The 25648-nt window shown below is 35.3% G+C and overlaps 4 protein-coding genes across 9 annotated transcripts in view; 2 read left to right on the top strand and 2 right to left on the bottom strand.

Annotated features, from left to right (window-relative positions):
- LOC117155012 (uncharacterized) overlaps nucleotides 1–5782 on the bottom strand; it is a 6660-nt gene extending 878 nt beyond the window's left edge. Inside the window, exons 1-14 of one of the 3 annotated variants that reach the window (XM_033330571.2) lie at nucleotides 5714–5782; nucleotides 4894–5072; nucleotides 4556–4760; nucleotides 4283–4479; nucleotides 3978–4212; nucleotides 3758–3914; nucleotides 3443–3674; nucleotides 2549–3371; nucleotides 1723–2468; nucleotides 1470–1645; nucleotides 966–1388; nucleotides 702–877; nucleotides 384–631; nucleotides 45–308 (exon numbers count right to left, since the gene is read on the bottom strand). In XM_033330571.2, coding sequence (XP_033186462.1) covers nucleotides 45–308; nucleotides 384–631; nucleotides 702–877; nucleotides 966–1388; nucleotides 1470–1645; nucleotides 1723–2468; nucleotides 2549–3371; nucleotides 3443–3674; nucleotides 3758–3914; nucleotides 3978–4212; nucleotides 4283–4479; nucleotides 4556–4760; nucleotides 4894–5033 — 4022 coding nt within the window. In that variant the 5' untranslated portion in view covers nucleotides 5034–5072; nucleotides 5714–5782. Of the gene's footprint in view, nucleotides 1–44; nucleotides 309–383; nucleotides 632–701; nucleotides 878–965; nucleotides 1389–1469; nucleotides 1646–1722; nucleotides 2469–2548; nucleotides 3372–3442; nucleotides 3675–3757; nucleotides 3915–3977; nucleotides 4213–4282; nucleotides 4480–4555; nucleotides 4761–4893; nucleotides 5073–5399; nucleotides 5554–5713 lie in introns of those variants that run through there. The other 2 variants (XM_033330556.2, XM_033330563.2) reach the window with 2 other exon arrangements.
- On the top strand, nucleotides 5669–10587 carry Pex6 (peroxisomal biogenesis factor 6). Of its 2 annotated transcripts, XR_013058834.1 has the most exons (9): nucleotides 5669–5808; nucleotides 6050–6518; nucleotides 6596–7048; nucleotides 7126–7352; nucleotides 7411–7813; nucleotides 7888–8187; nucleotides 8249–8868; nucleotides 8981–9244; nucleotides 9469–10587. XR_013058834.1 is itself a non-coding variant. In XM_033330592.2 (8 exons), the coding sequence occupies exons 2-7, from the start codon at nucleotides 6092–6094 to the stop codon at nucleotides 8839–8841; spliced, it is 2403 nt and encodes an 800-aa protein (XP_033186483.1). In that variant the 5' UTR covers nucleotides 5669–5808; nucleotides 6050–6091; the 3' UTR covers nucleotides 8842–8868; nucleotides 8981–9279. The 2 variants fall into 2 exon arrangements, 1 of the variants encoding a protein (XP_033186483.1); XM_033330592.2 differs by lacking the exon at nucleotides 9469–10587 and having other exon boundaries at nucleotides 8981–9279.
- On the bottom strand, nucleotides 8887–25648 carry Cbl (E3 ubiquitin-protein ligase CBL). Of its 2 annotated transcripts, none has more exons than XM_033330605.2 (8): nucleotides 24794–25648; nucleotides 15673–15819; nucleotides 15334–15606; nucleotides 15038–15257; nucleotides 14787–14951; nucleotides 11804–12080; nucleotides 11091–11684; nucleotides 8887–10837 (listed from the first exon to the last, which is right to left on the bottom strand). In XM_033330605.2, the coding sequence occupies exons 1-7, from the start codon at nucleotides 25357–25359 to the stop codon at nucleotides 11095–11097; spliced, it is 2238 nt and encodes a 745-aa protein (XP_033186496.1). In that variant the 5' UTR covers nucleotides 25360–25648; the 3' UTR covers nucleotides 8887–10837; nucleotides 11091–11094. The 2 variants fall into 2 exon arrangements, with proteins under 2 accessions (XP_033186496.1, XP_033186503.1); XM_033330612.2 differs by having other exon boundaries at nucleotides 11286–11684.
- Nucleotides 16018–18704, top strand: Gtpx1 (glutathione peroxidase-like 1). 2 transcript variants are annotated; one of them, XM_033330634.2, is made up of 6 exons: nucleotides 16033–16158; nucleotides 16653–16765; nucleotides 17619–17721; nucleotides 17789–17898; nucleotides 17963–18054; nucleotides 18137–18704. In XM_033330634.2, the coding sequence occupies exons 2-6, from the start codon at nucleotides 16708–16710 to the stop codon at nucleotides 18350–18352; spliced, it is 579 nt and encodes a 192-aa protein (XP_033186525.1). In that variant the 5' UTR covers nucleotides 16033–16158; nucleotides 16653–16707; the 3' UTR covers nucleotides 18353–18704. The 2 variants fall into 2 exon arrangements, with proteins under 2 accessions (XP_033186535.1, XP_033186525.1); XM_033330644.2 differs by lacking the exon at nucleotides 16653–16765 and having other exon boundaries at nucleotides 16018–16158.

The following is a 25648-nucleotide window of genomic DNA, read 5'->3' as shown; positions in this document are numbered from 1 at the left end:
TACAACTTTATAACTAAAAAATACTTTTGTTTAAATATAAATACCTTGGTATTTTCGATGTGATAAACCAACGACCACCAATATTCGAAACTCTCATATAATTACCAAATAGTAAGCAATGACTTGTCGCTGCTAAACAATACAGATCAGTCTGATACGTCCACGGTTTTCCAGTTTGCATTTCGATACACGTAAAATCTTCTGTTTTTATGATCTGAGTAAATGTCGTTTTTTCTGGTAATAGACTCATATCTATACTACATCCAAAATCTATTAACTGTATCGTCGGCCTTACATCTTCCGTCGGTCTAAAATTATATTTATAAATGTAACACAGTAGATTTGTTTCATAAAATATAAATATATCATGTAAATATACATACAAACGCATTAAGAGAAAATTGTCTGGTTTAATGTCTCCGTGGATTATTTGACATTTGTGTAAATATTCCACAATTTGCAATATTTCAATCGTGAAAAATATAGCCAAATGTTCTAACAATGGTTTTCCCGTGGTAATTTTTATTTGATTTGTTACTGCTAATAATGTTCCAAATCTGGAATATTCTGAAACTAATACACTACTATTATTCGCGACGTATGCCATCGAGACATCCATAAATCCACGTAACTAGAAAAAGAATTATTATTTATTATTTATTAAAGTCGTTATTTATGAATACTATAAATAAATATTTTACCATATGTGGGTTAGTAAGACGATTTTTTATTTCCCTAGTGATATAAAACTCCCAAACCCAAGCAGGTTTTTGAGTTTTCAGGGCAACTATTTGACCTGTTTGCAAATTCACTGCTTTGAATACTGTACCGTACGTTCCCTTTCCAAGGCACTTTCCCAAATCGTATGCTTCAGTACCTAAATACGTGAAACAAGTAAAGGTAAGAAGTATCGAAACAACGAAAAAATGTTTCCATCTGATGTTTTTACATCGAAATACACTGACCAAGCGTAATCATAGTAGAAGGCACAAGCTTATTTAAGTTAATATTTAATCTCACATATCCCTCTGCATGATATGGCTGAGGAAATTTTATTTTTTTTAAAAGACCAGTTATCAAATTTCTATCGAAAGGATTTATATTTCCCGAAGGTAATTGGAAAGTTTCTTCCTCAGCTTCTTCCATTGGTTCGTGGTGCTCTTCACATTCCATCGTATCAACTTTTTCTTTTTGTTCTATTTCGTTAAGTTTAAAATTAATTGATTTTCGTAGATCACAATTCTTCTTAATTTCAGAAGTAATTTGATCCACGTTACGTTGTACCGTACGCGGACTTTGAGCGTGCACAGCTTGAATTTGGGTTTGTAATTTTTGTTCGTAAGGTTGGTTTGCAGAAAGAGTAACATCTTTTATTTCATCTTCTCCACCTTGTTAGATAAAAAATCTTCCTTCATATACAAAGAATGTTACAATAAATAAAAAAATGTTAATATATTTGATTAAAATACCTCTAGTAATACTTTGTTCTTTTATAGGAACCAGATCTTCTTTTGTTAATGTAAAGCCCAATACAGTATTTCTTGTATGGGTACTGCTGCCAGAACTGCTTGAAATATATTCTCTAGTAGATTCTAGTATGACACTCAACTTGTCTTCAGTTTCTGCATTTGGTGCCTCTGAAGAGCTGTAAATGAGATATGAAATAAATATAAATTGGAATGTTGTTGTACTAATTAATTATGTAATTAAAAAGTCGCATACGGTAGAGGTGCAGCACACTGATTTGGATATTGTGAAGTTCCTTCTGCTACTTTGTAAGACTGCCTAAATTGATTAGTCATAGGTGTAGAACTTGTTAATTGTGTATTAAATGCTTCTGTGTAACAAGTATCATTATTTCCCGTCAATGGACTAATACCAAGACTTTCGTCAATATATAAGTTATTTTCATCTGGTGCTTTTGGCGTCATATTTTCTTCTAGTGGTCCATTATAATCAACGACGATAGCATTTTCTTTATCTTCGGCACTTTCAAGATATTTAATATCTCTACGATTCATTCCTGGAGACTTTATATACGGTAATTCGGGTGGCATCCTGTATGGTTTGCTAGTTTCAATGTCTAATTCGTTATATGGGGGATAATGAAGCTGCTTTTGAGGCTCTACATTTTGTTGTATTAAGGTAGATTCTAGCTGTGAAGGATACTGCTGATAAGCAATGTCATTGGGCATTATGGTGCCATAAACTTGTTGAATATGTTGTATGTGTTGATGTGCTTGGTGTGGCTGATGGTGAAGATGTTGATTATGTGATGGTTGATGTTGTTGAGGATGAGATTGATGATGTTGAATCTGACTATGAGACTGCAAGTGCGAGACATGGGGAAGAGTATGATGATGAGAAATCACGTGAGCCTGTTGATGTGCTTGAATTAATTGTTGATGATGCTGTGAATGATGCAGTCGGGAATGAGGTTGTTGTACTTGTTGCTCATGTACTTGTTGCTGTAATTAATTATTTTAAGAATTAGTATAATAATTTCCTACATATATAAATCTTTCTTTATATATAACTTATATTATACCTGCATTTGATATTGGTATGTATTATGTAATCCGGGATTACTATAAGAGTTTTGATGTTCTTGATTAGAATAACTTTGATGAGCAGAATAATTCTGGTGATTTTCTTGATCATTATAAGGTTGTATGTTATATCCCGAATGATGTTTGCTGTTTGACATTGCATGCTGCGTCATTGAACTATCCATATGTATATCAAAAGATAATTTGGTCTTGGCATCTGAAATTCTAGGTGTCATAGGAGTACGAAAATTAGGCGTTGTAGGTACTGTATCCGGAGAGCGCCACATGTCTTGTACGACTGACATTGCTTCTTTCGTATTAACGGTAAGACTTTGTCCGAGTAAATGTTCTTCAGGCTCAGTGTTTAATGATGATGTATGATGTTGATGCATAAAACTAGACTGTAATTTTCGTTGCGAATTCAATTCTGCTTCCATTCTCTGAGCTTCGAGTCTTTCTGCTTCGATCCTTTCGGCTTCAATTCTTTCTGCTTCTAATCGTTCTAATTCACGTTGCTCTGCCTTACGCCTTTGAGTTTCTAATGCTTGAGTTTCAGCTTCATACTGCTGTCTTTGGAGTTCTTGTTGTTCAGCTTGAAGTCTCTGTCTATCCAATTCAAGTTGTTCGGCTTCCCTAAGTTGTTGTTCTACTTTCCTTTGTCTCTCTGTTAACTCTTGTTGTTCAAATTCTTGCCTCTGTCTTTGCAATTCTTGTAAAGATACATTGTGTCTCTGATGTTCAGATTCAAAACCTTTATGCTGCACTTGATGATTAGTCCCTCTTATATCTGACACATCATGCTTTTTATCTAAAGTTTGTGCTCTATAAAATATTGATCACAATTATTCAAAATAATTTTATCATCTAAATAATTATTAACAAAAATAAATTACCTTTGTAAATACAACTGGGCTCTTACTTCCTCCATACTTTGATCCATATTATTAGCATAAACTAATTCTTTGGGATAATGTGGCCTTAATATAATATTTGGATTTGGAGGATCTGGCACAAATACAGGCACAGTTAAATGCTCTGGGTATTTGCTACCATCAAAAAAATATGTATGGTTTGGAAATAATCTTAGATTGTTTGCATCAAAATCATCTGGTTGATCCTCGTGAACTAAGATTTAAGTAACAATAAAATGCATAAAAAAAGCGATCTTACGCATTAGTAATATTATTTTGTTGTAAATAAAATTGCACCTTTGAAAGCTAACTTTGTACTAGGTGTCATTAACGGATATCGTCTACCTCCACCATTCCATGGGCCAGGTTTAATTGTATTTTCTTTATGTATTGTATCTTCTACTGGTACATGATCTAATATACTTGAATTTTTCATTTCAGCTGGCATATCATCCTATAGAAACATCTCGATGTATTTCTATACTACCGTATTTTGAATATCTTAATACTTTTATACCTGATATACTTGTATCCTGGAATTTGGCCGAGTGTGATGCATCGTCGATGGAATTTGTGGAACTGTACCAGGAAAGTGTTCGCGTACTCGATGTCCAGTACGTATACTACCAATTCTTTTCCCAGCTTTTATTGCTTTTAAAGAACTAAAAGCCTGACGTTGTTCAAGCAATGATACTTCATTACGATCATCCGTACGTCCTAATGTTTTACGCGCAACTGCGAGTTGGAAGTTTCTACAATGGATGAAGTGCATGTTATTGTGTTAATAATTTTGTTAGTATTTGTATGTTTTGTGATTAATACTTGTGCGCATAATCTAATTCGTCCTGTGGTTCTGCTAAGGCAGATAAACCCATTAAATAAACTTCATCGGCACGTTTGTAATCTTCTATCTGTTCTAATTCAAAAGCCCATGCCCTGTACATATCTGCAACCATAGTCCCAATTCCATTGTTATGTAAAAGTTGATACAATTCTAATGGATTTTTTTGCATACTTATCTGCAACCAAATGCTTATTTTATAAAATAACAAGAGAGACATTTCTTTAACACAAAATATGTTTTAAATATCTTACATAATTAATCCAAAGACGTATATATCTACGATCTTGGTGATATTTGGTCTCTTTTTCAAATATAGCTAAACATTGTTGCAAAAGTTTCCCAATATGTGACTCATGTCCACTTTTTGGGTAACTTTGTTCTACCCAAAGTATATATTCATACCAACTTTCTAAAGGATCATCTCCTTCATAATTTTTTATTGCATCTTCATACATCCTAAAAATATAACATGAAATTACTATTTTAGGATATAATGAGATAATCATGATAAATTATAGAAAAACTTTACTTTGAAAACTATTAATTTAATCATAATTCAATAAAAGGAATTGTTAATTGTTAAACTCACTGTTTTTCTTGTAAGAGTAATTGTTGAACATCTGCATCCTCTTGTGCCCTTAATGCAGTTCCTAACTGTGCAGCATTTCGTCCATAACGTAATGGTTGAATATTTTCTTTACAAAGCGCAATAACTGTAGCAGGATCCATTCTTAATTCTATAATTTCTTAATTAAATCACCTTATATTCTAAAAATAAAAAGATTGAAATAATAAAAAGTTGATAGATTATTTTTTAAATGTCTGTATTAAAGGTATTTCAAACTGTATTCAAAAATTGGAACAATAGAACTACATGTTAAATTTTAAATGACTCATTATTCAGTGTGTCACAATGCAACATATTAGTGATTATATATTGTTATAAAGTGTGAGAATGTAGGAAATCGAATAGATTTTAAGTCCGTAAGTACTTAATCTATAAAATGTATTCAGTTAAACATAATGCAAACAGTCATTCAAGCTATGAAATAGTAGGACAAAGCGTAAGCAACGTCTTTTTAGGAAACACTTAACCTTTCACACGTACTAAAACTTTGCATAATATTCTTCGAATCGCGGCGGACCTTCAAATTTGAATAAATCTAGTCTTGATAACTCCAATAAGGACGCTATCAGTCTAGGTTAGGTTAGTTTTTCATTTAACGGCTACGGCCAACAACGGTTTTTCACTGTCTTCTGCTACGCTGTGCTTTAAATGATGCAAGAGTTACCGTCCCACTAATCACGAATTTTAATTGGATCTACTATGCGAAATAATTGAGAACTGATGCAGCCAGAGATTTATCGTGCTTAATATAGTTTTCACGCAAATCTCTGTTGAAAATTACCAATAGGACAGCTGTTGCAGAGGGACTTCGCATGATCTTCGAACTTCCACTTCGTCACTGTTTCTATAGTAACTTGGCAGATTGGTCCAAAATTGGTACGCCAGTGATCTTATCTTTTTCCTTTTTATGATTATTATGAAAATTCATTTCAAATCATTTGGAAGTTTCATTAAAAATTTTTATTTATCAAGACATATCATTTAAAATACACATACTTATGTATTATATATAAGAGATAGTATAAAATTTACTATATCTTCATGCTGCGAATGCTATTATTAAATAACTTTGACTCTCATTTCATTGCATAGAAATCGATTTCTTTTTACTTTTCAGCATGCGGCTCTAACTTTCAATTTTAATCGAAACAAATGCAATATGAATTCTTTATACTCTTATATACATTTTTTACGAGAATTAACAAAATTATTAATGAAATACAACTATAATTACGTACTCTTTTATACATTTGTACAGTACGCGCTTTTTCGATTAAAAACATTAATTGATACAAAATATAACTGGATTATTTTGTCTGACATTATTCTAAAGAATTTAATAAAACAATTTTATAATGAAAAGAATTATTATATAGACTGTAATTCTTGTTTATTGGCAAACATAAAATATGTTAGAATTACTACACCAACTTGGTTTTATATATGTTCTACAGTATCTATAAAAAAATATAAAGTTTTAGTTGTACCTTTAAATAACACTGATGAAATTGAAATATTTACATCAAATACTATGAAATATAATATAGAAAATGCATTGCATTGCACTATTGATAAATGTTTTTTATGTAAGTACAAAATATATTTTAATGGACAAGTGATTATAAGAATTTGATAAAAAATCAATTTTTCCAATCTTTTTCAGTGCCAGCAAAAGATGACACTATTAACTTTGCTAGAGAAGCCAAAATTTCTATGATTTCTAATCAATATGAAAGCACAGATAATTTAATAAGTACTTTATTAGAAAATTATTTCTCTGAACCTAGATTTTTAAGAAAAAATGATTTATTTAGCATTAATATAAAGGAATATATATTGGACCAAATGTATTTGCATACCAATCCTTTACTGTCTGTAATATATTTTAAAGTCAATTCTATCATCAATGATAATAGAGATTTTACAGATAGTGATACTTCTTATATTTTATATGGAGAAACCACACTCATTCAGGAACCGGATATACATAGTTATCTACCTCAAAAACATTTTATTTACAATCAAACCAAAGAGAAGTATGTAAACTCGTATCCATCAAGTTTAGCAGCACCTCTGGAACAATTAGAGCGTTGCATTTTGCCATTTATTAATCATGGTAAAGATTAATGTTTAAATATCTAATTGCATCTAAGTAATATAAATTAGATATTTAATGCTTTATTTCTTAAACAGATATACAATTATCAATAAAGCCAATATTTCTTATTAAGGGTGCACAGGGTTTAAATAAACGTAAATTAGTCCAAATATTGGCTGAAAAAATAGGTTTAAACTTTCTTAATACAGATTTTGCTGAAGTTCAAGCTTTAACATCAGCAAAGACAGAGGCTAAATTACGTATTGTACTGCGTAATGCTGAACAATCTGTACCATGTATCCTGTGCTTAAATAATATAGAGGTACTTTGAAGATATTTTTGTTAATTTATTTGCAAATATTCTAAGATAGTACTTGTAGGTATTTGGAAGAAATTCTGAAGGTCAAAAGGATGAAAGAGTGATATCAACCTTTTCCAACGAAATAAATTCATTATATAATAAATATTTAAGATATCCAGTTATTATAGTAGCTACTACAAATGAGTCTGATATACCGGCTGAACTAAACAGAATTTTTATCGAAACGATTCACGTGAAACATCTAGATCAGAATGAAAGAACGAATTTAATTTCGTGGTTACTCATGAAACGAAATCTCAATCATCAGGTCAATTTATCAAAAATTTCTGGGATGTGTTCTGACTTTCGATATTCAGACTTATCGACATTAATACTCAATGCCGTAAAATTTCACTGCAAAGATAGTACTAAGAATTTGAAACCATTAACACTTTTACAAGAAGATTTTGATAAAGCTTATGGTACACTTTTAATGCTGTAAAAATAATTATTGTTTACAATATATCAGCTTTAATTCGTTCAATTTCATTTACAGAATACATGCAATCGATATATACAGATTGTAAAGGTGCACCGCGTGTACCAAAAGTTTATTGGGAAGACATAGGTGGTTTAATGAAGCTGAAACATGAAATAATGCGGCGAATTCAGTTACCTTTGATGAACACTTTAGGATTCGGACAATCTGGTCTTCTCTTGTATGGACCACCAGGAACCGGAAAGACGCTTCTTGCTAAAGCTGTAGCGACAGAGTATCAGCTTCACTTCTTATCAATTAAAGGTCCTGAAGTGTTGAATATGTATGTCGGTCAAAGCGAGAAAAATGTTAGGCAAGGTAAAGTAATGAAAATACGTATTAAACATATATCTGAAAAATAAAAAATGCAACATCGTAGTGTTCGAGCGGGCAAGAGCAGCAGCACCTTGTATAATATTCTTCGACGAATTGGACTCGTTAGCACCCAATCGTGGACGAAGTGGAGATAGCGGAGGTGTAATGGATCGTGTGGTATCCCAATTACTCGCTGAAATGGATGGTCTTGACTGTTCCAGTAGTATATTCATTATAGGAGCCACAAACAGGCCGGATCTGATTGACCCAGCCCTTCTTAGACCTGGTCGATTCGATAAATTATTATATGTAGGGATTCATTCCGATCGTGATTCACAATTTAATGTGTTAAAGGCACTGACTCGTAAATTCAAATTCCATGAAAATGGAGAAGAATTAGAAAAGTTAATATATCAATTACCTGAACACACAACTGGTGCAGATTTGTATTCTATCTGTTCAAATGCATGGCTGAATGCTGCGCGAAGAGTTTTAAGTAATTATCACGATAACTCTAACGAAATTAAATTGGACAAATATGTTGGCGTAGAATTGGAAGACTTTTTAAAAGCCACTCACGAATTGATTCCATCGGTTAGCAAGGAAGAAGCAGAAAGATACGAAAAAATGCAGATAGAATTATCTTCTGTATCGTGATGTACCCAATTGTGTTTTAAGCATCAGGTAAAACATCTTCCAGTCTTATAAACGACATGTTATTTTATTTGGAGAAATATGTAAAATAATTTTTACAACGAATAATTCAATCAAGAAAGATATCTACCTTCTATTCTAGGTATTGCACCAAACGGTTCATCTTACATGCTAGTGCGCGATAGAGGACGTAGTAGTACCGATTGATTTTTTTCGAGAGAACGGTCTTCAAAATGATTGTAACACGTTACAATACATACCAATCTCAAAATAGTATACAATGTAGAAAAATAGAGTAGCTGAATTCATCGAGTACCTATATCGGACTACGAAATTTTGTAACAGAGGCTAATAATTCTTTTCGCAAATGGAATTGAATGATTATTTTACTACACTTGTTAATAAAGTATGTAAATAAACATCTATTTTTGTTAAATATAATCATTGTGTAAGTTTGTAGGACAAATCGTATCCATTTAAATGACCGTTATTTTATTTATGAAACAACGCTATTCACATTCTTGCATTTTGCAAGCGCAATACTGTGATTCTTGTCCAATTTTTTTAAACATTTTAATTGCCTTCTCCAAAATATACAGTCTAATATAACGAATTGTTCCTGTTTTACAGGCGGCATTTAACAACGTACTTCATTCGATTACAGAATAACGACATTCCTTTGGTATGATCGCGAGGTAGGATCGATTCCAATGTAATTTGTCCACGACATTGAAGTGTGCTTCGTTTTCTTCATCGTTCACGACGACAATATTTAATTATTACACGGAAAGAATTAAGTCTTTCTTTACAATTGTTAAGATATGACTTGATACGACAAAGAAAAGTCACAGAATTTCAAAGAATCGTCGTTAACCGTAAGTTCAATTATCTTATAGGGAGAGGCTTTACAATTACGAGTATTTTTATTTTTGAACTTTCGTAGATTACTCAAATCAAAACTATTAAAAATAGTTTCAAAAGCAAATCGCATGATCCTAGTATTCGGTTCTTTCTCTTCACACTTTTCTTTCTAAATATAATTAAATATCGATTAACAATTTTCACCTCTCATGCATCGATGGGTCTATTCAGTGCAGTCGAAAATTATTAAAACATAAGTATCACATTTGATAAATAACGCTAATCACTACATGCGATCGACGAAACATTTCATACAGTTAATATCAATTCTATGGAGCACATGAAAAATATTCAAGGGTATTTTGCATCGGATTGGAACGAATATAACTTGCGCGTAGTTAAACTCGATTTATATATTATATGTATATGAGGTATTATTTCAAATATTTTGTAAAAATTTGATCTGAATATTCCTTTTCTCAAGGAACAAGCAACGACAAATACATATGTGGATAAAAAAGGGAGAATCGTTTAAATTAGCTTATTAATAAATTTGGCCACTGTACAATCGTGTAATTGCATGCAGATGCTCTTTTTAAAAATGTATATATAAATCCTTATCTTAAGTATTTAGATTGAAAAATGTAGTTATTGGAGAACTACGTAGGGAAACATGTGGTAGCAATTTTCGCTTGCATCGATCGCGGGAAACGAAAGACTTTGTACTCAGCGGCCGCGAACTATTCTTGTAAAGTTCAAAACTCTTACTTACATTTGTAACATTTGTCGCGTCTTCTCGCAGTTTTAAGCAGTCTTCTTCTATTTGTATTGATCGTGTATATATGTGAATATGTGTAAGGAAAAGAAATACACTGGTATTTCAGAATATCTTCTACGAAGATTGTTTCGACATATGGTGCGTGCAAAAACGATCGAAGATATTGCCGATTAACTGGGCAGGAAATCTTTGTCGGTTCTTGGTGCGTGTATTGCTCGAATTTCCAGATATCTGAGCTTGTGGGGGGGAAAAAACGATTTTTTCCAGTAATCAGCGACAGCAAGTTTTACACGTTTCTACTTATAATGTACATTAAAAGTGCGGCAAGTAGAGCCAGTTACGATTCTTCTGTATTTAATCCTGAAACATAAAAAATAAGGAAGAGACCGTGACTAAATCTGGTCTTTGTAAAAGAAGAAATGCGGTTACTACTTTTTTCTACCGTATCAAATTTATTAGTCTATCATGTATTGACTCTTTTCTTTTTTTCTTTTTTTTTTCTTTTCAAGGAAAACACTATCGTTCAATAGAATTATGAGGTAGTGTCCATTAAAATGTGAATAACACGACAATCTGTTGCTGCTTTTTTTTTAGGTTTGCACTTTATGCATACCTGGTCAAGACGATTTCGTGGCAAATTCGTGTAGTATGTCACAAGCCATTTCAAGATTGTTCCTAGTAATACCGAGAGCTCTAATCACGGCGTCTTGTGCGAATCCGAGAGCCGTCAGCTTGGAAATGTGCTCGACGTTCACGTTCTCGTATGCCGCGGATTCTGGCTTAGAAGAACCGGTGGGATTGTCCTTACCTCTCATCAGGGCGGACAATCGAGCTGTATTCGCTTCCAGATTAATGTTCCTCACGACGTGTTGTCTCGTACCGGGTATCACGATCGTGTTCTCGTAATGGTGATCCTGTCTGTTGTGCTCTTTGCTGGTTGCTTTTGGAGGTCGTGGCACCGACAATGGTGGTGGAACCGGTGGCACATTATTGCTAGACGTAATTTGGCTGGTCATCGCCGAAGATCCGCCACTGATACGACTAGATTTCTCAGGTAAAGTCGGCGGTGGTTGCTGTTGCGTTGTGGACAAATGATTTCCTTGTGATCGACGAACGTGACTTCTGACTACTGTAAACGGTGCAGAAGGTGGCATTGGAGACGGTGAAGAGGCACGATGTAGCATATCGTACCCTGTTTCGGAGTTTACTGGTAAAATAAAACAAACATCGATGTTATAAAACAACTTAGTTAGACAGAATAGAAAGGAATAATTAACATCGCAACAAATTCTGTTTCTCTAAATTGTTTTACTTTTTATTGCTTACTGTTATTATTTTGCTGATTGTCAGTATTAGAATTGAATGTCGTTTGAGCTGTCGATGAAGGTGGTGGTGGAGCATTCTCTTTTGGAACAGTTAACAGACGACCATTCCTCAAATGATTATTTGGCGTGGGGGATGGAGAGGGTCGTCGAGGAGGTAGCGGCGGGCTTGGCACAATTCTTCGTGTCGAAACTGGCGAGTTTGTTGGACTGGAATCTTCTTCTTCATCCGAATCGTAACACATCAATCCACAGTGACCATTACACAAATCCATGATTTCCTAAAACATTAAAAATAAACGAAAAACATGCATTAATATCTATGACATAGGCCAACAGAAATAAGATTGTTTTAGTCTGATAACGTTTGCTATTATTTAACGCAAGAAGACGCATAATTGCGTAGAAAATATATTTTATTCGATTCTGATTTTAAGTAATGATAAATTTGTTAATAATTAATAAAATTCTATAATCGAATAAATCTTTTTAAAACTATATTGAGTAAACAAGAATCGTTTAAATTAATATAAAGAATAAGAATGTAGCAAAAAAACCTGTATGAGAAAGAACATCACAATTAAGAACGAGCATAATTACAAAGCGATAAAGCAGAAGGTCATAATGCATTTATTCACTTACCTGCGTTCAATGAGTCAAAATAAATTTCCTTCGGCTATGTACATTATCGATTAGTTTTCGATCATGCAGCGGGCAGAGCAATGGACCCAGTAGATAACATTATGAAATAAAGATAAACGATCATGCGAACGATATAACGATGTAACACCTTGGTTCATTTTCAGTAGTTCCCTGTTGCTGGAACACTGATTCAATAGGCGTGGAAATTAGAATCCAGCAAAAGGGATGCATGTATACAATATGCAAAAGTAACACGATGTAATGATAATACAATTTTATTAAAAAAAAAGAAAAGAAGATAGAAAAAGAAAAAACGAAAAGAAAACAAAGAACATATTTCTCAGATCCCTAATATCTTACAATGAATAGGAAGAAATGTACGCTACAATTTGTAATGTTTATGAATTATTTATTTTAGACCTCTTTCATTGCTGGATATGCACAGCATGAATGGATCTAAATGACTGATCAATTAGCAGCACTAGTCATTGTACAAATTACGCTAATGGATACACGTGAACGCAGTAAAAAAATCTATCTTTAATTTTAAGTTTTTAGTGCAACATGTCGTAGACTTTGTTTACTATCTATAGATTCGTAGATATAGGGATACGTGATACTACGCTTAAGAAATTATTACTCCCCTTTTTTAGATTACTAACTGCCAATTTATATCTTAAAAAAATATAAATTTTATTTTTATGGTGAATTCGACTTTTTAATTGCTCTTGCATGCATCAATGCATACAGGATCTACAGCAGTAAGGTATTGAAAAAAAGGAAAGGGAAGATGATAACGTATATACCACAGCATCAAACTTCGGCATGAAGTGCTACCATACAATCACTGGTATAACTCCTTAAAGTTCATTTTATGCGTGAATAGAATAAATAATAAATATTTTAAAGTAAAGAAAAATAATAACATCTTTTCCCTGATAAAGATGTCGCATGTTATTACATTGTTTCTATCGCCAACAGGTACATAATTAATTCTAATAAAATACAACGAATGAACGACTGTTCATCCATGGGTTACGTAGCATTCCTATTGCTCGATCTAAGCAACGTCATTTCCGTTGGAAGATCACTCTGTTTTATATATCTGCCTCTTATCTCTTAGTACTACAAAAATCACTATTTCCTTTTGTTCTATACTTTTACCATGTCATTCCTTATATTCGTGAACATAATTCGATATACACATTAATAAAAAACCAATTAATAAAAAGAATTTAAATTTATATCAAACAAAACACGAAGCGAGGAGTGTCGAATCAAGGTCTCGTTAAACGGATTTCAGTTACAGCGAAAGATTTCCTAATTGTGCGGACATAACGCAAGTTTATGAACGGGTTAATACTCTGTTGAAAAAATATTGACGTTACAAATCTCTTATTTAATAAATAATGCAATCATATGTAGAGATGAAGCATTCTAACTTCAAGTCTTGTATGCATACACCACAAAGAAGACGCTGCCAGCTATACATTGGCACATGCATTTAAAATATGATTGGTTTCTTGATTAGTCGCGAGCAAAAACCTTTACTCTATTGTACAAATGTGATTCATATGTAATTATTATCGTAAAGTTGATATGGGCATCGACTACAATGTTATCTCTAAATATTATCTGTTTGTCGTAAGTAAAATGTACGTTCCATTATTTTAACTAAATCGTTGCACAGCAAGTACAACATAGTGATGTGTATGTTAAACGGTACGAAGAGTGTGACTGAGTGCAAACGCAGTTGTAGTAATGAAACAAGAACGGTGACTCGTACAATAAGCCCTCGATTTTGTAATGCAAAAAAGCAACCTACCTTAGGGTCTCCATAAACCGGAAGATTTTTTGTAAATTGTGACACATACAAACAAGTAATTTAAAAACACATGTTAGTTTAAATAAACACGTGAACTGTAAAAAACATTCATATTAATCGTTTGTAAACTTAGGCTTTCTCAGAATTATTCTGTGAATCATTCTATATACAAATAATGCAAAGAAAAAAAAAAAAGAAAAAGAAAAATGAAAAGAAAAATAGAAAATACAATTCCAACGAAGCTTATATAGAGACAAAAAAGTTGGTCCCTTTTTACATTATTTACTTTCCGAAATATTAACTTTAGTAAGTTCGTCATTATATTTAAACTTGCATACCTCATAAGAGGTATCACGTTTGATGATAATTCTATAAATGACATGACATGACAATCGTACAAACTCGAGATCTCACATGAATTGCATGAAGCATTCTTTAAAAATGGGGTGTGTTGCTAGAAGTTGTTATACATAGAGCACACTTAATGTAATGAGGGTAGGTGCTACTCCTAGTCGGATACCTCGGTGTCCGGGTCAAGATCCCGTGTGGGAGTCGACGCATTACTAGCAGATGCTGATTGTGTTCCCGGTCGATGTGTTCTTCGTGGATCGAACGGATCGATTACTATTTGTTCAGTCCCTTTAATTTCAGCTCGACAAAATGGACAACCTTGTCCCTCAGAATCCTACAAAAGTATTTACTTGTTTTTATTCTTACGGTATTTTCTTGCAAACAATTCGAAAATATATAGATTAAGTAAAATATTAATACCTGCCAAGCTGTGAGACATGGAGTACAAAGAAGATGTCCGCAAGGTTCTATCCTCACATCTTTGTCATTCTCTGCACAAATTTTACATAATTGGAATGTACTACCCATTTCGCAATATAATTCGTACTGTTCTGCTGTGACTTTTATGTGTTCTTCAGGAGTGGGTTGAACTGCCCATGTTAAATCTGGATTTATATTACGGCCATCAGGGTATAAGTAGCTAAAAACAAATTATTAAGTTTAATTAGAAATTTTAAACTAGTAATTTTTTATGAGTAAAGAAATAGTGTGCTTACAATCCTTCCCTATATCCATCTAGCAGTGCTTGACAAAGACTTTTGTTGTGAGGTATTGTTTGGAGGATATCGCCATCTGATGTAACATAACCAATAGCCCACTGTCCTAACCTCGTGCAACTTAGTCTGAATACATAACTTCCAGGTCTAGTACTACAATACTTTTGTAAACGTGCTTTCACTTCGTCATAAGTAAGAAAAGCTACATATCCAGGATGTGTCACAGCCAGAATTTTCCAGTTACGAAGAAGTGTAGACCATGGTTGAAATAACCTATAATAATAAGTAAATTTATTATAATTATATAAGACAAATCGCTTTCTATGTTTACAAACTTACCTCGTAAATACATCGAATTCAAAGTTTGAGATATAATCATTGCACGTGAGATCTATCGTCGATTTTAATGCCATGGCTTGTAATCCAGAACTTATTGGATGAACTTCATTTAACTTGTCTTTGAAAACTTTCCATGGAACCAGCGTACTGAAAACATATATAAAAGTGACTTTTTAGTAATATATGTACAAACAATACCACTCCAATAATACGATCCTAACCTAACAACTAACCGATATTACATTATTTACAACATACGTAGTTATTGTAATCTAGATCATTATAATTAATAAAAATGAATTTGATGTCATTTTTCCTTGTTACAAAATATTGAGTAACCGGTTCGCATACAGGTGCATATTGCGCCTGTATGGGAGCCAATAAAAGCTGTAAGTTCATAACTGATACGCCAGTGTAAAGACAGAGCTCTTGGAGTGCAGTTCTATCCCTAGCTTTCTCTTTGCGACATTTGACTACATATTGCTGGTAAGGTTCATTTAGTTTCCCTTACAAACGTTATATTCTCAAGTTTCATAATCATTTCATAAACACCTTCATTACATCGCACAAGAAAATCCAAAATTAAAACAGAATGATTAGGCGCAAAATATCACAACTCATGCAATTCATTGAGGTTTATCCAGTGAACGACAGATGGCAATCGATTTAAGCTTGCCGTAAACATTGTCAAAAAATATTCACTTCATCGTTTTACTTTATTCTATTTAATACATTATTTCAAATATGATTAACTTTTACTGCGATTATGAAAAATATTACATAATTCGTACAAACAGCACAAGTTTACTCGGTTGAAGTACCATATAGCTTATCACATGTAATCCAAATAATCAGTTGATTATAATACAATAAATAGAATGATGATTTTACGTTTTGCTAAGTTACAAAATAAATACAAGTAGTGCTTATATAAAACTTTTCATAATATAAGATGTAGTGTTTGTACTGAAAAATTTCAGGAACATAGTTGTGCGTCTTTATTGACTTCCTCACCCATATATTGTACAACGAAGAATGAATATTTTAAAACTACTACTGCCGGTGGGCTTTGTTCAAGTCAGAAATTTTTCAGGCACGTACTACAAGTTTGATATCTACCGTTTCCCTAAACCTGTTGTTTCCCTGTCAAATCAAGAAATGAAAAAGCTTATTTATATAAAAAAAACACCATTATGACAATATTATTTTGGAAAAAATATCATTTTTGATATAAACACCAAAATCTAGTCATTAACTTCTAGGTGTGCTTTCAAAGAATCTATTTCTTCAAATATTTATTTCATTGAATATTCAAATTTCAACATATCCGGAAAGTCGTGACGCAGCGTAAGTGAAACGACGTACGTCTCACATATCATCTTTACTGAATGCTCGCAGTATCACAATACAGTGTTACACAGATATACAATAATATCACACAAGAATATTGTAACAATGTAAATAAGATTGTTATAAATATCCCGGTAAATAACATATTCAACTATCATGCTAAATGTAATCTTGTTGCATACGTGATCGATATTGTCTCATGTTGATGGCAATACAATCTACGTATATCTCAAAATCACGAATTATCGTTATACGACGTAAACATCAGTTAGAATGAAAAGCTTTATAATAAAAGATATACCTCTTATATTTAAATGTTAAAAAGATGAAAAGGATGAAAAGTACAATATATAATTTTTATTTGGTGGTGTGTTTTTTGATATTTCTCTCGATAATAATAACAGTGACAAAGCTCAGTAGTAGTAATATCCAATTTACTAATATTATTAAAAAGTATTTTACTTTCCCCATGTTTGGTATGTGCTTTTAATATCCTGAATAATTCACTTGTTATGTAAATTACATTTTTAGAATTCGTATTAGATTTTTTAATACATACATTGAGATATTTTAAACATCGATCGAAATTATTTCAGTTATAGCAGCAACCATGAGTGGGAACGATAATTACAAGGAAGCGAAATCGATTTACGATTTCACTGCTAAATCCATAAAAGGTGAAGAAGTTCCTCTATCCAAGTAAGTAATATATTATGTGTTCATCCATGTTCAGGGACGTGCGAATATATTTTTTACCTACTTACAGTTACAAAGGTCACGTTTGTTTAATCGTAAACGTAGCATCAAAGTGCGGCCTTACAGCCACAAATTACAAACAACTGAATGAACTGTACGATGAGTATGCTGACTCTAAAGGTAAGATATACAAATTATATCCGTTTTATTTTCCGAAACGATTGTTGAAAGATCGTGCTTTTAGGTTTACGAATCTTGGCGTTTCCCTGTAACCAATTTAATGGACAGGAACCAGGAGGTACCGAAGAAATATGCAGTTTTGCCGATCGACAAAAGGTATAGGAATGCGAATCTCTTAATCCGATGAACATTCTACCATTTTGATTTTTATTAAGTACACTATTATATTTTGCTTCAGGTTAAATTCGATATATTCGAAAAGATTGACGTCAATGGAGACAAGGCGCATCCTTTATGGAAATATCTAAAGAAAGAACAAGGAGGAATTTTGGGTGATTTCATAAAATGGAACTTCACAAAATTCATCGTAAACAAAGAAGGCAAAGTGGTTGAACGTCATGGTCCGAACGTGGATCCCAACAGTTTGAAAAACAATTTCGAAAAATACTTCTAAGCATTTTTCTACTATTATTTAATATATATGTAATGATTTTTATTAGTAGCACTATTTGCAATCAACCGATATCGTTAAGAACGATATATGAACTGTGAATTATTCTTATCCATTATAAGCTTTTAGATAAATAGTTTTTTTATTCAATGAAGTTTCTTATTTAGTTATCGAATATTGCACATCTTCTATTTGTAAACAAGTGTTGTAAGTATTGATATTATATCAACGAGGAAATAAATGTTATATCATCAAAAGATCGCGTTTTCAGCACAAGAAGATAATATACTTTATACATGTATAATATATGTACTTGTTGCAACGTTCATTTATTAAAATTTTTCATTTCACTACATTTATAGCATTGTTTCGTTTAAATGATTTTACATTTTAGTCGCACGTTTTATCAAAAACAATGCTTTGTTACAAGCTGTTCTCGGCGTGTTTTACTTTGCCTCTTTTTATGGTGGCAAATGTCTGTCCCGCGCACTTTTGCGCTACGTCACGAAATTCCTGACCTTGTCTATTTTTAGCGTCATTAGTGTCTTTTATTTAGCCATCAATCTGCAACCCTCTTCTCTCCATCTTTCTTAACATAGTGAAAATCAAACATAGTCAGGCCTGATTCGATGTCACGCGATTTTGCCTGATTCGCAACAGCCTGCCCAGGGAAACTGATTCAACGTCCTGTGCTTGGAAAAATAGGTCAATGTATCCCAGGCAGATTCGAGTAACACGATGACATAATTACAGGCCATCATGTCCCCAGCGGGTCAAGGCGAATACTCAACTCGGTCCGTGAAATACTTCTCTACCTATAATGTCCCCCCCCCCTCTTTTCCCTTTTTCTCGTAACGCATTTAAAATTCATATTACGAAAATAGACACCTGGCGTGTTCGAATAAGAGGATGAAAAAGAAATAGAAGGAGCAAAAGAAGAAAGAACTACGATTCACGGAGTTTCGTGTCCTTCCTGAATTTCAATCCTGAGCCGCTTTACGTCATCATTAAACTGGGTCACGTCCTCTATTGCAGGAGTACTATCTCGGAATTGAATGTTCCGTGATATATCTGTATTGCACACGCGTATGTATACATCGGCGATGCGTGGCCAACGTACAAAACGAAGCTGAGAGATACTACCGCTACAATTAGTCGTCCTTGCTTGCCGACCGATCCAAGCCTCACCTCCATTCATAGATCGCTGCTTTTCCAACGTACCTATCTTTCCATCCGTATGATGTTTTCGATTTCTGTGCAACTACCGCTCCAAATTTAATCGTCAAATCTAACGTCAAATAATTTTACTAATCTTTCATATTTTATAACATCAGGGTGATAGCACGGCTCCTTTTAACAATTTTAACTCGCGATCGATTCTGCGCTGTTATAGAGATTTTGTTAAGACAGGTACTAAAAATATCGTGCGGTAATATATTAATGATTAGATGACTGAGAACGATGCGATGGTAAGAATCCACGAGCCATCGTTATCACGCAGCTCTTTCGAAATTTATATATCTTAGCGTACAAAAGAAAATCCCGAAATGATCGACAGATAATTGTATTGAACCTTAAAATCCAACACACAGTTCTCAAATTGATACGGAATTTTGTTCCAGAATTTTACTTTGTCGTTGTTCCATTTGCTTTAACGATGGACGTAGCGCAAAAGGGCAACACGACCCGAACTTGAAATTTGCCTGCTTCTAATTACACCTTTCGCATTCACGAGGTAAAGTTTCTAACCATCGATGGCTAAATGTGATTACGCAATAGACGGCAAAAATATACCCATGGAAAATGTCAGTGGAACGATCGGAGTACATAGCGCGTTTCAAGGATGGTTCGCTTATTTCAAAGGTTTTGCACGCTCGTGTGAATCCGTCGGCTGATTCCCTTGACGATGGATGCCTGTGTTAATCGTATTATCGGTATTATATCGGGTATCACAGTCATTGCTCTACTAAGCCAAGGATGGTTTTAAAGGCGCACACAGAACTACTACGCGTCGTGTGTCCACGCGTTCTTTTATATCCAACCGATATGTAATTAACTTTCAAACACATGCTTGCCCTTAACGTCTAAATGCATCATTGCGTAATCGGTACGCGCTTTAAATCTCCAAATTATATTTGAAAAACGAAAGAAACAGCTAAGAACAACTAGGAAACGCGGTACTTTACTGCCTGCAAGCATATCGTGTATATAGCATCCCATGGTTAAGCTCTGCAATTATTCCACACCTTTCTACCTCATCGGGAGACTCTTTCGTTCGAAACAATTATCTGCTCGTAGATACGAACGACGCCAAACTCCAGTCCTCTCGCCGATAAGAGATACGATTTACCGAATAAACGAAAGGAAGCAAACACTTGGCTGTTCTGATAAACGTAAGTAAAGAGTAGGATCCCGGTTCGTGGACGCGGCCACACCGATTCGTACAGTTCGCTCCGCTTAATTCGCTTTAATCGCGACGTCACGTCCCCTTCCTTCCGCTTCGGCTCACGTCCGGATGCGAGCTTAACTGGCCGACTACGAAAGGGGAGGAGGGTACAGACCTCTTTGCTCGTAACTCTTCAGACACGGATAGCTGATACGCATCGGTCCTACTCTATCAATGTGGTTCCAACCCCTGCCGACCGGAATTAATATAGTATCCTCCGCTAACAATAAGTATCCTCCGGGACGAGCATGTCTTGCCTTTCACACACCTCCATTTTTCCCACCCACGCCGTTAAACGTCGCTAATGATTTTCAACAGTTTGCCTGCCCAACCTATTTCCAATACTTCGTCATTCGTGGGTCTCCTCGAACGAGGCTAGCGCGTTTCTTCGTCTACCGGATTACGACGATTCCTATCTGCTCACCTTCTTCACTCTCGTTCTCTTCTTTCTTCGATTTTATTCCATCTCCTGTGTTCGGGATTTTACTACGTTCTACGCGTTGCACGCTTCGGAACAGAAAATGTATTTGTTTAGCGAGTTATATCGCGTAATTCTTCAAAGTTTACATTGCCTTATTCTGTGCGAAAGTTAAAAAGGAAGGTCGAGTCGTAAAGCTACCCCCGCAAAGATATTTGTATATCGGTCATAAAAGAAGCGTTTTTCATTGCTTGGAAACGCAATATGGTTGCAATGATATTTTCTTTTGTTCCATCCGATCGAGGTGTTTTCTCGCGAACAAGAGACCTTCGAGGGCGAGAGAACACTGCATCGTACTGTAAAGTCGAACGAGGCTCGCAAACGCGACATATTGCATCCGCGTCGACGCCCTCTTTTCAAGACATCAGATCCGCTGTGCACCTGATACCCGATATCTCAAGAATAAACAGAGGCGTGCAAACATCGGGATTCTTTCCAACGGAATTCCAAATATATCGATCGCTTCGACGTCGCATCGGTCGAATTAACGCGTTCCTCTCTTTCTACCTTTAGTTTTAGAACGGATGCCGTAAGTCGATGATTCACGCTCTTTCTTCTGACTCTATCTAAACGTTTGATACACCGCTACGCCGTATAAAATATAACGCACGAAAGTCGCTGTGAATATTGGCCACTTTGTCCCCGAAGAGGACAGAGACTCTGGCGTTCAATTATTTTCACCAGAGGGGAAAAGGGAACCGGAGATACGTTAATGAAATAATCGTAGGAGACGAAGAAACCGGAATGTTCAACCTCGTTGAATTCCATTCTGCCTCACCACTTTTTTCTCATATGGCTTTCCCAACCCACATCCGGATGTATCGTTATAAGTATACATCGTAGTGAAAGAGCAGAAGAGAGAAGATTCTGCCCCCCAGCTCGAGCCAGCACAAAGTACAATCCTTCGCGACTATAGATTACAGAACGGTGCAACGAATCCACTACTATCCTCCCATCTCCTCTCTCTGTGTCACGGATAGATGACTTCGGTCTTCTTTTCGATAAAAGCTCATCCCTTGCCACCGTTTCCGGTATACTCGTCATTAAAAACATCCATTAACAAGTCGAGGATACGTTCGCACGCGAAACGTGGATTTCATTTCGTCCGAATACATTAGCGTGTTACGAATCGATGCGCCGATAAAGGAAAACCCGAGTTTGGAATTACAGAAAAAAAAAAAAAAAAATGGTACGTGGGACGAAATGAAATTTTCTCAAGGAATAGTTTCGTATCGTCGTAATGCACGTTCGATTTGTTTTTCGAGGTATTTTCTTCTTTCGAGTTACGTCATCGCTTTGTAAAGGTCTGTGTTCGATTTTCTCTGTTAATTGCTTTCTTTGAAAGCGACGCGCATTATGCGCCGAGAAGGTCGATTAAAAATACCGAGATACAAGATAATATTTCAAGATATCTTACACAGCGTAATAACGATAAATATTGTTTCCGGTAAGATAAATCACGACTTACGCTTATCTCATCGACGCCGAATTGAATGCGCAGGAAGAATACCCAGGGGTTTTGCTTGATTAAAGAGGCAGAACGTAACAGCGCAAAGAGCGTAACATAGGCCACCGGATGTCCGCGGATCATTTGACCGGAAACTGAAAGTTCGCGCATCGGCGTAATCGAGTCGGCTCGCCGCATGTTAATCATACTGCAATCGCCCGCATCCTACGTTCAAAACAAGAACGGTTCCCCGATAAAAGCTCTTTAAACTCCTGTTTAGCTTTCTTGGAAAACGCGTAGGCTTCGTACTTCGTCTACGAACGTACGGTTTGACGAAGCGGAAAAAAGGGCGGGCGATGGAAACGATTTCGAGAAATTAACCGAGAGAGAAACGGAAGAAGTACAACCCACGACTGGAATCTCTCCTTTGCTCTTCTCCCTGGCGATGTTTAATTTAACTGATTCCGCGCCGCATACAGTATTAATGTTTTATCGTTTCTCAGGAAATTCGTTCTATTTTTAGTCGCGTATTTTCTACTTTCAACAACTAACTAACTAAACAATTGTGTATAGTCCATTACTATCGATTGATAATAGACTATATTGCAACATCATCGTAACGTAGAGAAACATAAATTACAATTAAAACATTTATACACGGTGTACATGTGTACATATACGAATGGAGATGAAATGATAAATAGTTGCATTTATATTCTTACAGCGGCAAAGAAAAAGTAAGAGATAACCGCGTATACGTGATATGTATCTTAGTGTGTATGCAAAATCCATGGCGATGAGTGGCTGCGGAACGCGTGTGACGAAAGGGTATTCGTTCACGAGTCTCGTGTTCTGACAAATCGTGACGATCTCTCGCGACACCGTACAGCAGTCAGTCATTCATGAATTGGCTCGAACTGCTGCTCGTTTATTTATACCGGCTGATAAATCGCTACGCGGCACGTAGCCCAGAGCGCACGGCACGCGCTTCCCGATACTGTGTCATGACGTATTCCAGTAAAAGTAGGTGTATCAGTTTTGTAAAACGATACTAAACCACCGGCCCCCCAAGAATAGTAACCAGGAAACGGATCTAACCAATCGATCCGCCGTTCTACCAACTTCCCCGCCTTACACGTCTCTATCCCTCTTTCTCACTCTCTCTCTCTCTTATCTTTTTGTCAGGATATAGGTATCTCTAGACTTCAAATAATCGTAGATCGCTTTCCTAGTCTTTTCATTCGTATGTTGCAATACCTGTCAATGAGCTGTAACCGATCACTGACAATAACCCGATAACGATTCATTCTGACAATTTACACGGTTCAACAGTCCACAACCAAGTATAAATGAAATTCCGATTGCACCGGAAGCAACTTTGTGCCAATACAGCGGTAACTGTTACTCGATATACCGAACTAAATCAACGACCGCGTTTATCGCTTCATCGTCTAAATAACCGATATTTCAGACCGGAAACATAAAACACGATTCATCTTTTTTTTTTTCAAAGTTAAAAGGGAACTAATACCATAACGTTTTTAAATCTATACGTTTTACGTACATTAATATTATTGCTTAAAAGAATTGCCTACAATTGTGTCTACATTTCTAGTATGTAATTAATCGTAATTTTAATAAGAAAAAGCCTGTAACAATAGTAACATTGTTAAATTATTATCAAAACAATAGTAGGTACAGAGTGACTAAAATGATTCGATTTTCATTATTCGAGGACATGCGAAAATACAGTTCTTCCTTTATACGAGTTCGTACATAAAAAAGAACACTTCCGCTAGCGATGAAATACATTTCACGAATGGCGTCAGGTGCAAACCAGTAGACACGTCCCGGTTTTTGGTGCATGTACTAATGTCAATATCAATGAGACGCAGAGCCGTTTTTAGGTTAGGTGTGCGCACGTGCGAGCCACAGAGCGCGCGTTTATTATTCGTTTTTACGCACGTCAGAGTGGAAAGCACACGCGACGAGACAGGTGTCCTGTTTACATGATCAAAAACAAAAAGGAAGAACCAAAGAAAAAAAGGGAAAGGATGATTAAACGATACGCACCTGATTCCAAAGCTTTCTTTCCAGAACTCGGCCGCATCTGCTTTAGTAATACGGAATTTATGTCCAGCAAACACACCATTTGGGAAAATGGCCTTCAATTCGGATAGCATGTGGCTAAATACAAGGCTAAGTTTGGTCAAATTTCTACGATAATGCGAAGTTTCATCGAACATCTTTTCTTTGCCTTCCTTGAACAACTTGATCGCTTGCTTGCACTTTCTCATAAGGTTGTTGATGAATACACAAAAGTGTTCGTTGCTATGTAACACCTGCATCCTGTCTTCGTATTTGCTATATATCAGTCTCAATCGTTGATACGTATCTGGTAGAATATCCAGGATAAACGGTGGCGAATTTTTCAAATTCATCCTCTGATGTTGACATAACTTGACTACCTTGTCCATAAGTTTCCAGGTCTTATCCAACATTCGCTTGTCGGTCGAAAGTTTCGGCAGTGTCATAGGATCAGCAAAACGACCATGAAGCTTCTGGAAGATCGAACCTATGTGTACAGCTCGAGTACGACTGCTATGTCCTCCCGACGACATCTTGACGTGTGCGTGCATATCCCACGACACCGGGACTCCTTGGTGCTCGCTCTCGATGCGAGTCCCGCGCACTTTTACACTTCACCTTCGACAAACTCACCAACACCTTGCTTTAGGTTAGCTTGCCCTGCACTCGCGTGATACAATATACTGCATTTCCTTCAACGAGACGCGTTCATTACCTCGACGACCTTCTCACGGAGTCGCAGCCACGAGATATACCATAACGTTGTACGATACCACATCCTACTCTTTCTACTCCGTACTGACAACACCGGATACCTACGAGTCTACACTGACACGACCA

The sequence above is a fragment of the Bombus vancouverensis genome, chromosome 7, assembly GCF_051014615.1.
Source record: "Bombus vancouverensis nearcticus chromosome 7, iyBomVanc1_principal, whole genome shotgun sequence".
Lineage (NCBI taxonomy): Eukaryota > Metazoa > Arthropoda > Insecta > Hymenoptera > Apidae > Bombus > Bombus vancouverensis.
Note: the sequence above shows the minus strand (reverse complement) of the source record. Positions and strands in the feature narration are given on the sequence as shown.

Coding starts and splice junctions, on each gene's coding strand:
- Pex6 (XM_033330592.2), top strand. CDS start 6,092: ATGAATTCTTTATACTCTTATATACATTTTTTACGAGAATTAACAAAA. Junction 6,519..6,595: donor TATTGATAAATGTTTTTTAT/GTAAGTACAAAA, acceptor AATCTTTTTCAG/TGCCAGCAAAAGATGACACT. Junction 7,814..7,887: donor AGATTTTGATAAAGCTTATG/GTACACTTTTAA, acceptor TTTCATTTACAG/AATACATGCAATCGATATAT.
- Gtpx1 (XM_033330634.2), top strand. CDS start 16,708: ATGAATATTTTAAAACTACTACTGCCGGTGGGCTTTGTTCAAGTCAGA. Junction 16,766..17,618: donor TCAAGTCAGAAATTTTTCAG/GCACGTACTACA, acceptor AAATTATTTCAG/TTATAGCAGCAACCATGAGT. Junction 17,899..17,962: donor TGAGTATGCTGACTCTAAAG/GTAAGATATACA, acceptor TCGTGCTTTTAG/GTTTACGAATCTTGGCGTTT.
- Cbl (XM_033330605.2), bottom strand. CDS start 25,359: ATGCACGCACACGTCAAGATGTCGTCGGGAGGACATAGCAGTCGTACT. Junction 15,607..15,672: donor GAATTCGATGTATTTACGAG/GTAAGTTTGTAA, acceptor TTATTATTATAG/GTTATTTCAACCATGGTCTA. Junction 11,685..11,803: donor CAATCAGCAAAATAATAACA/GTAAGCAATAAA, acceptor TTATTTTACCAG/TAAACTCCGAAACAGGGTAC.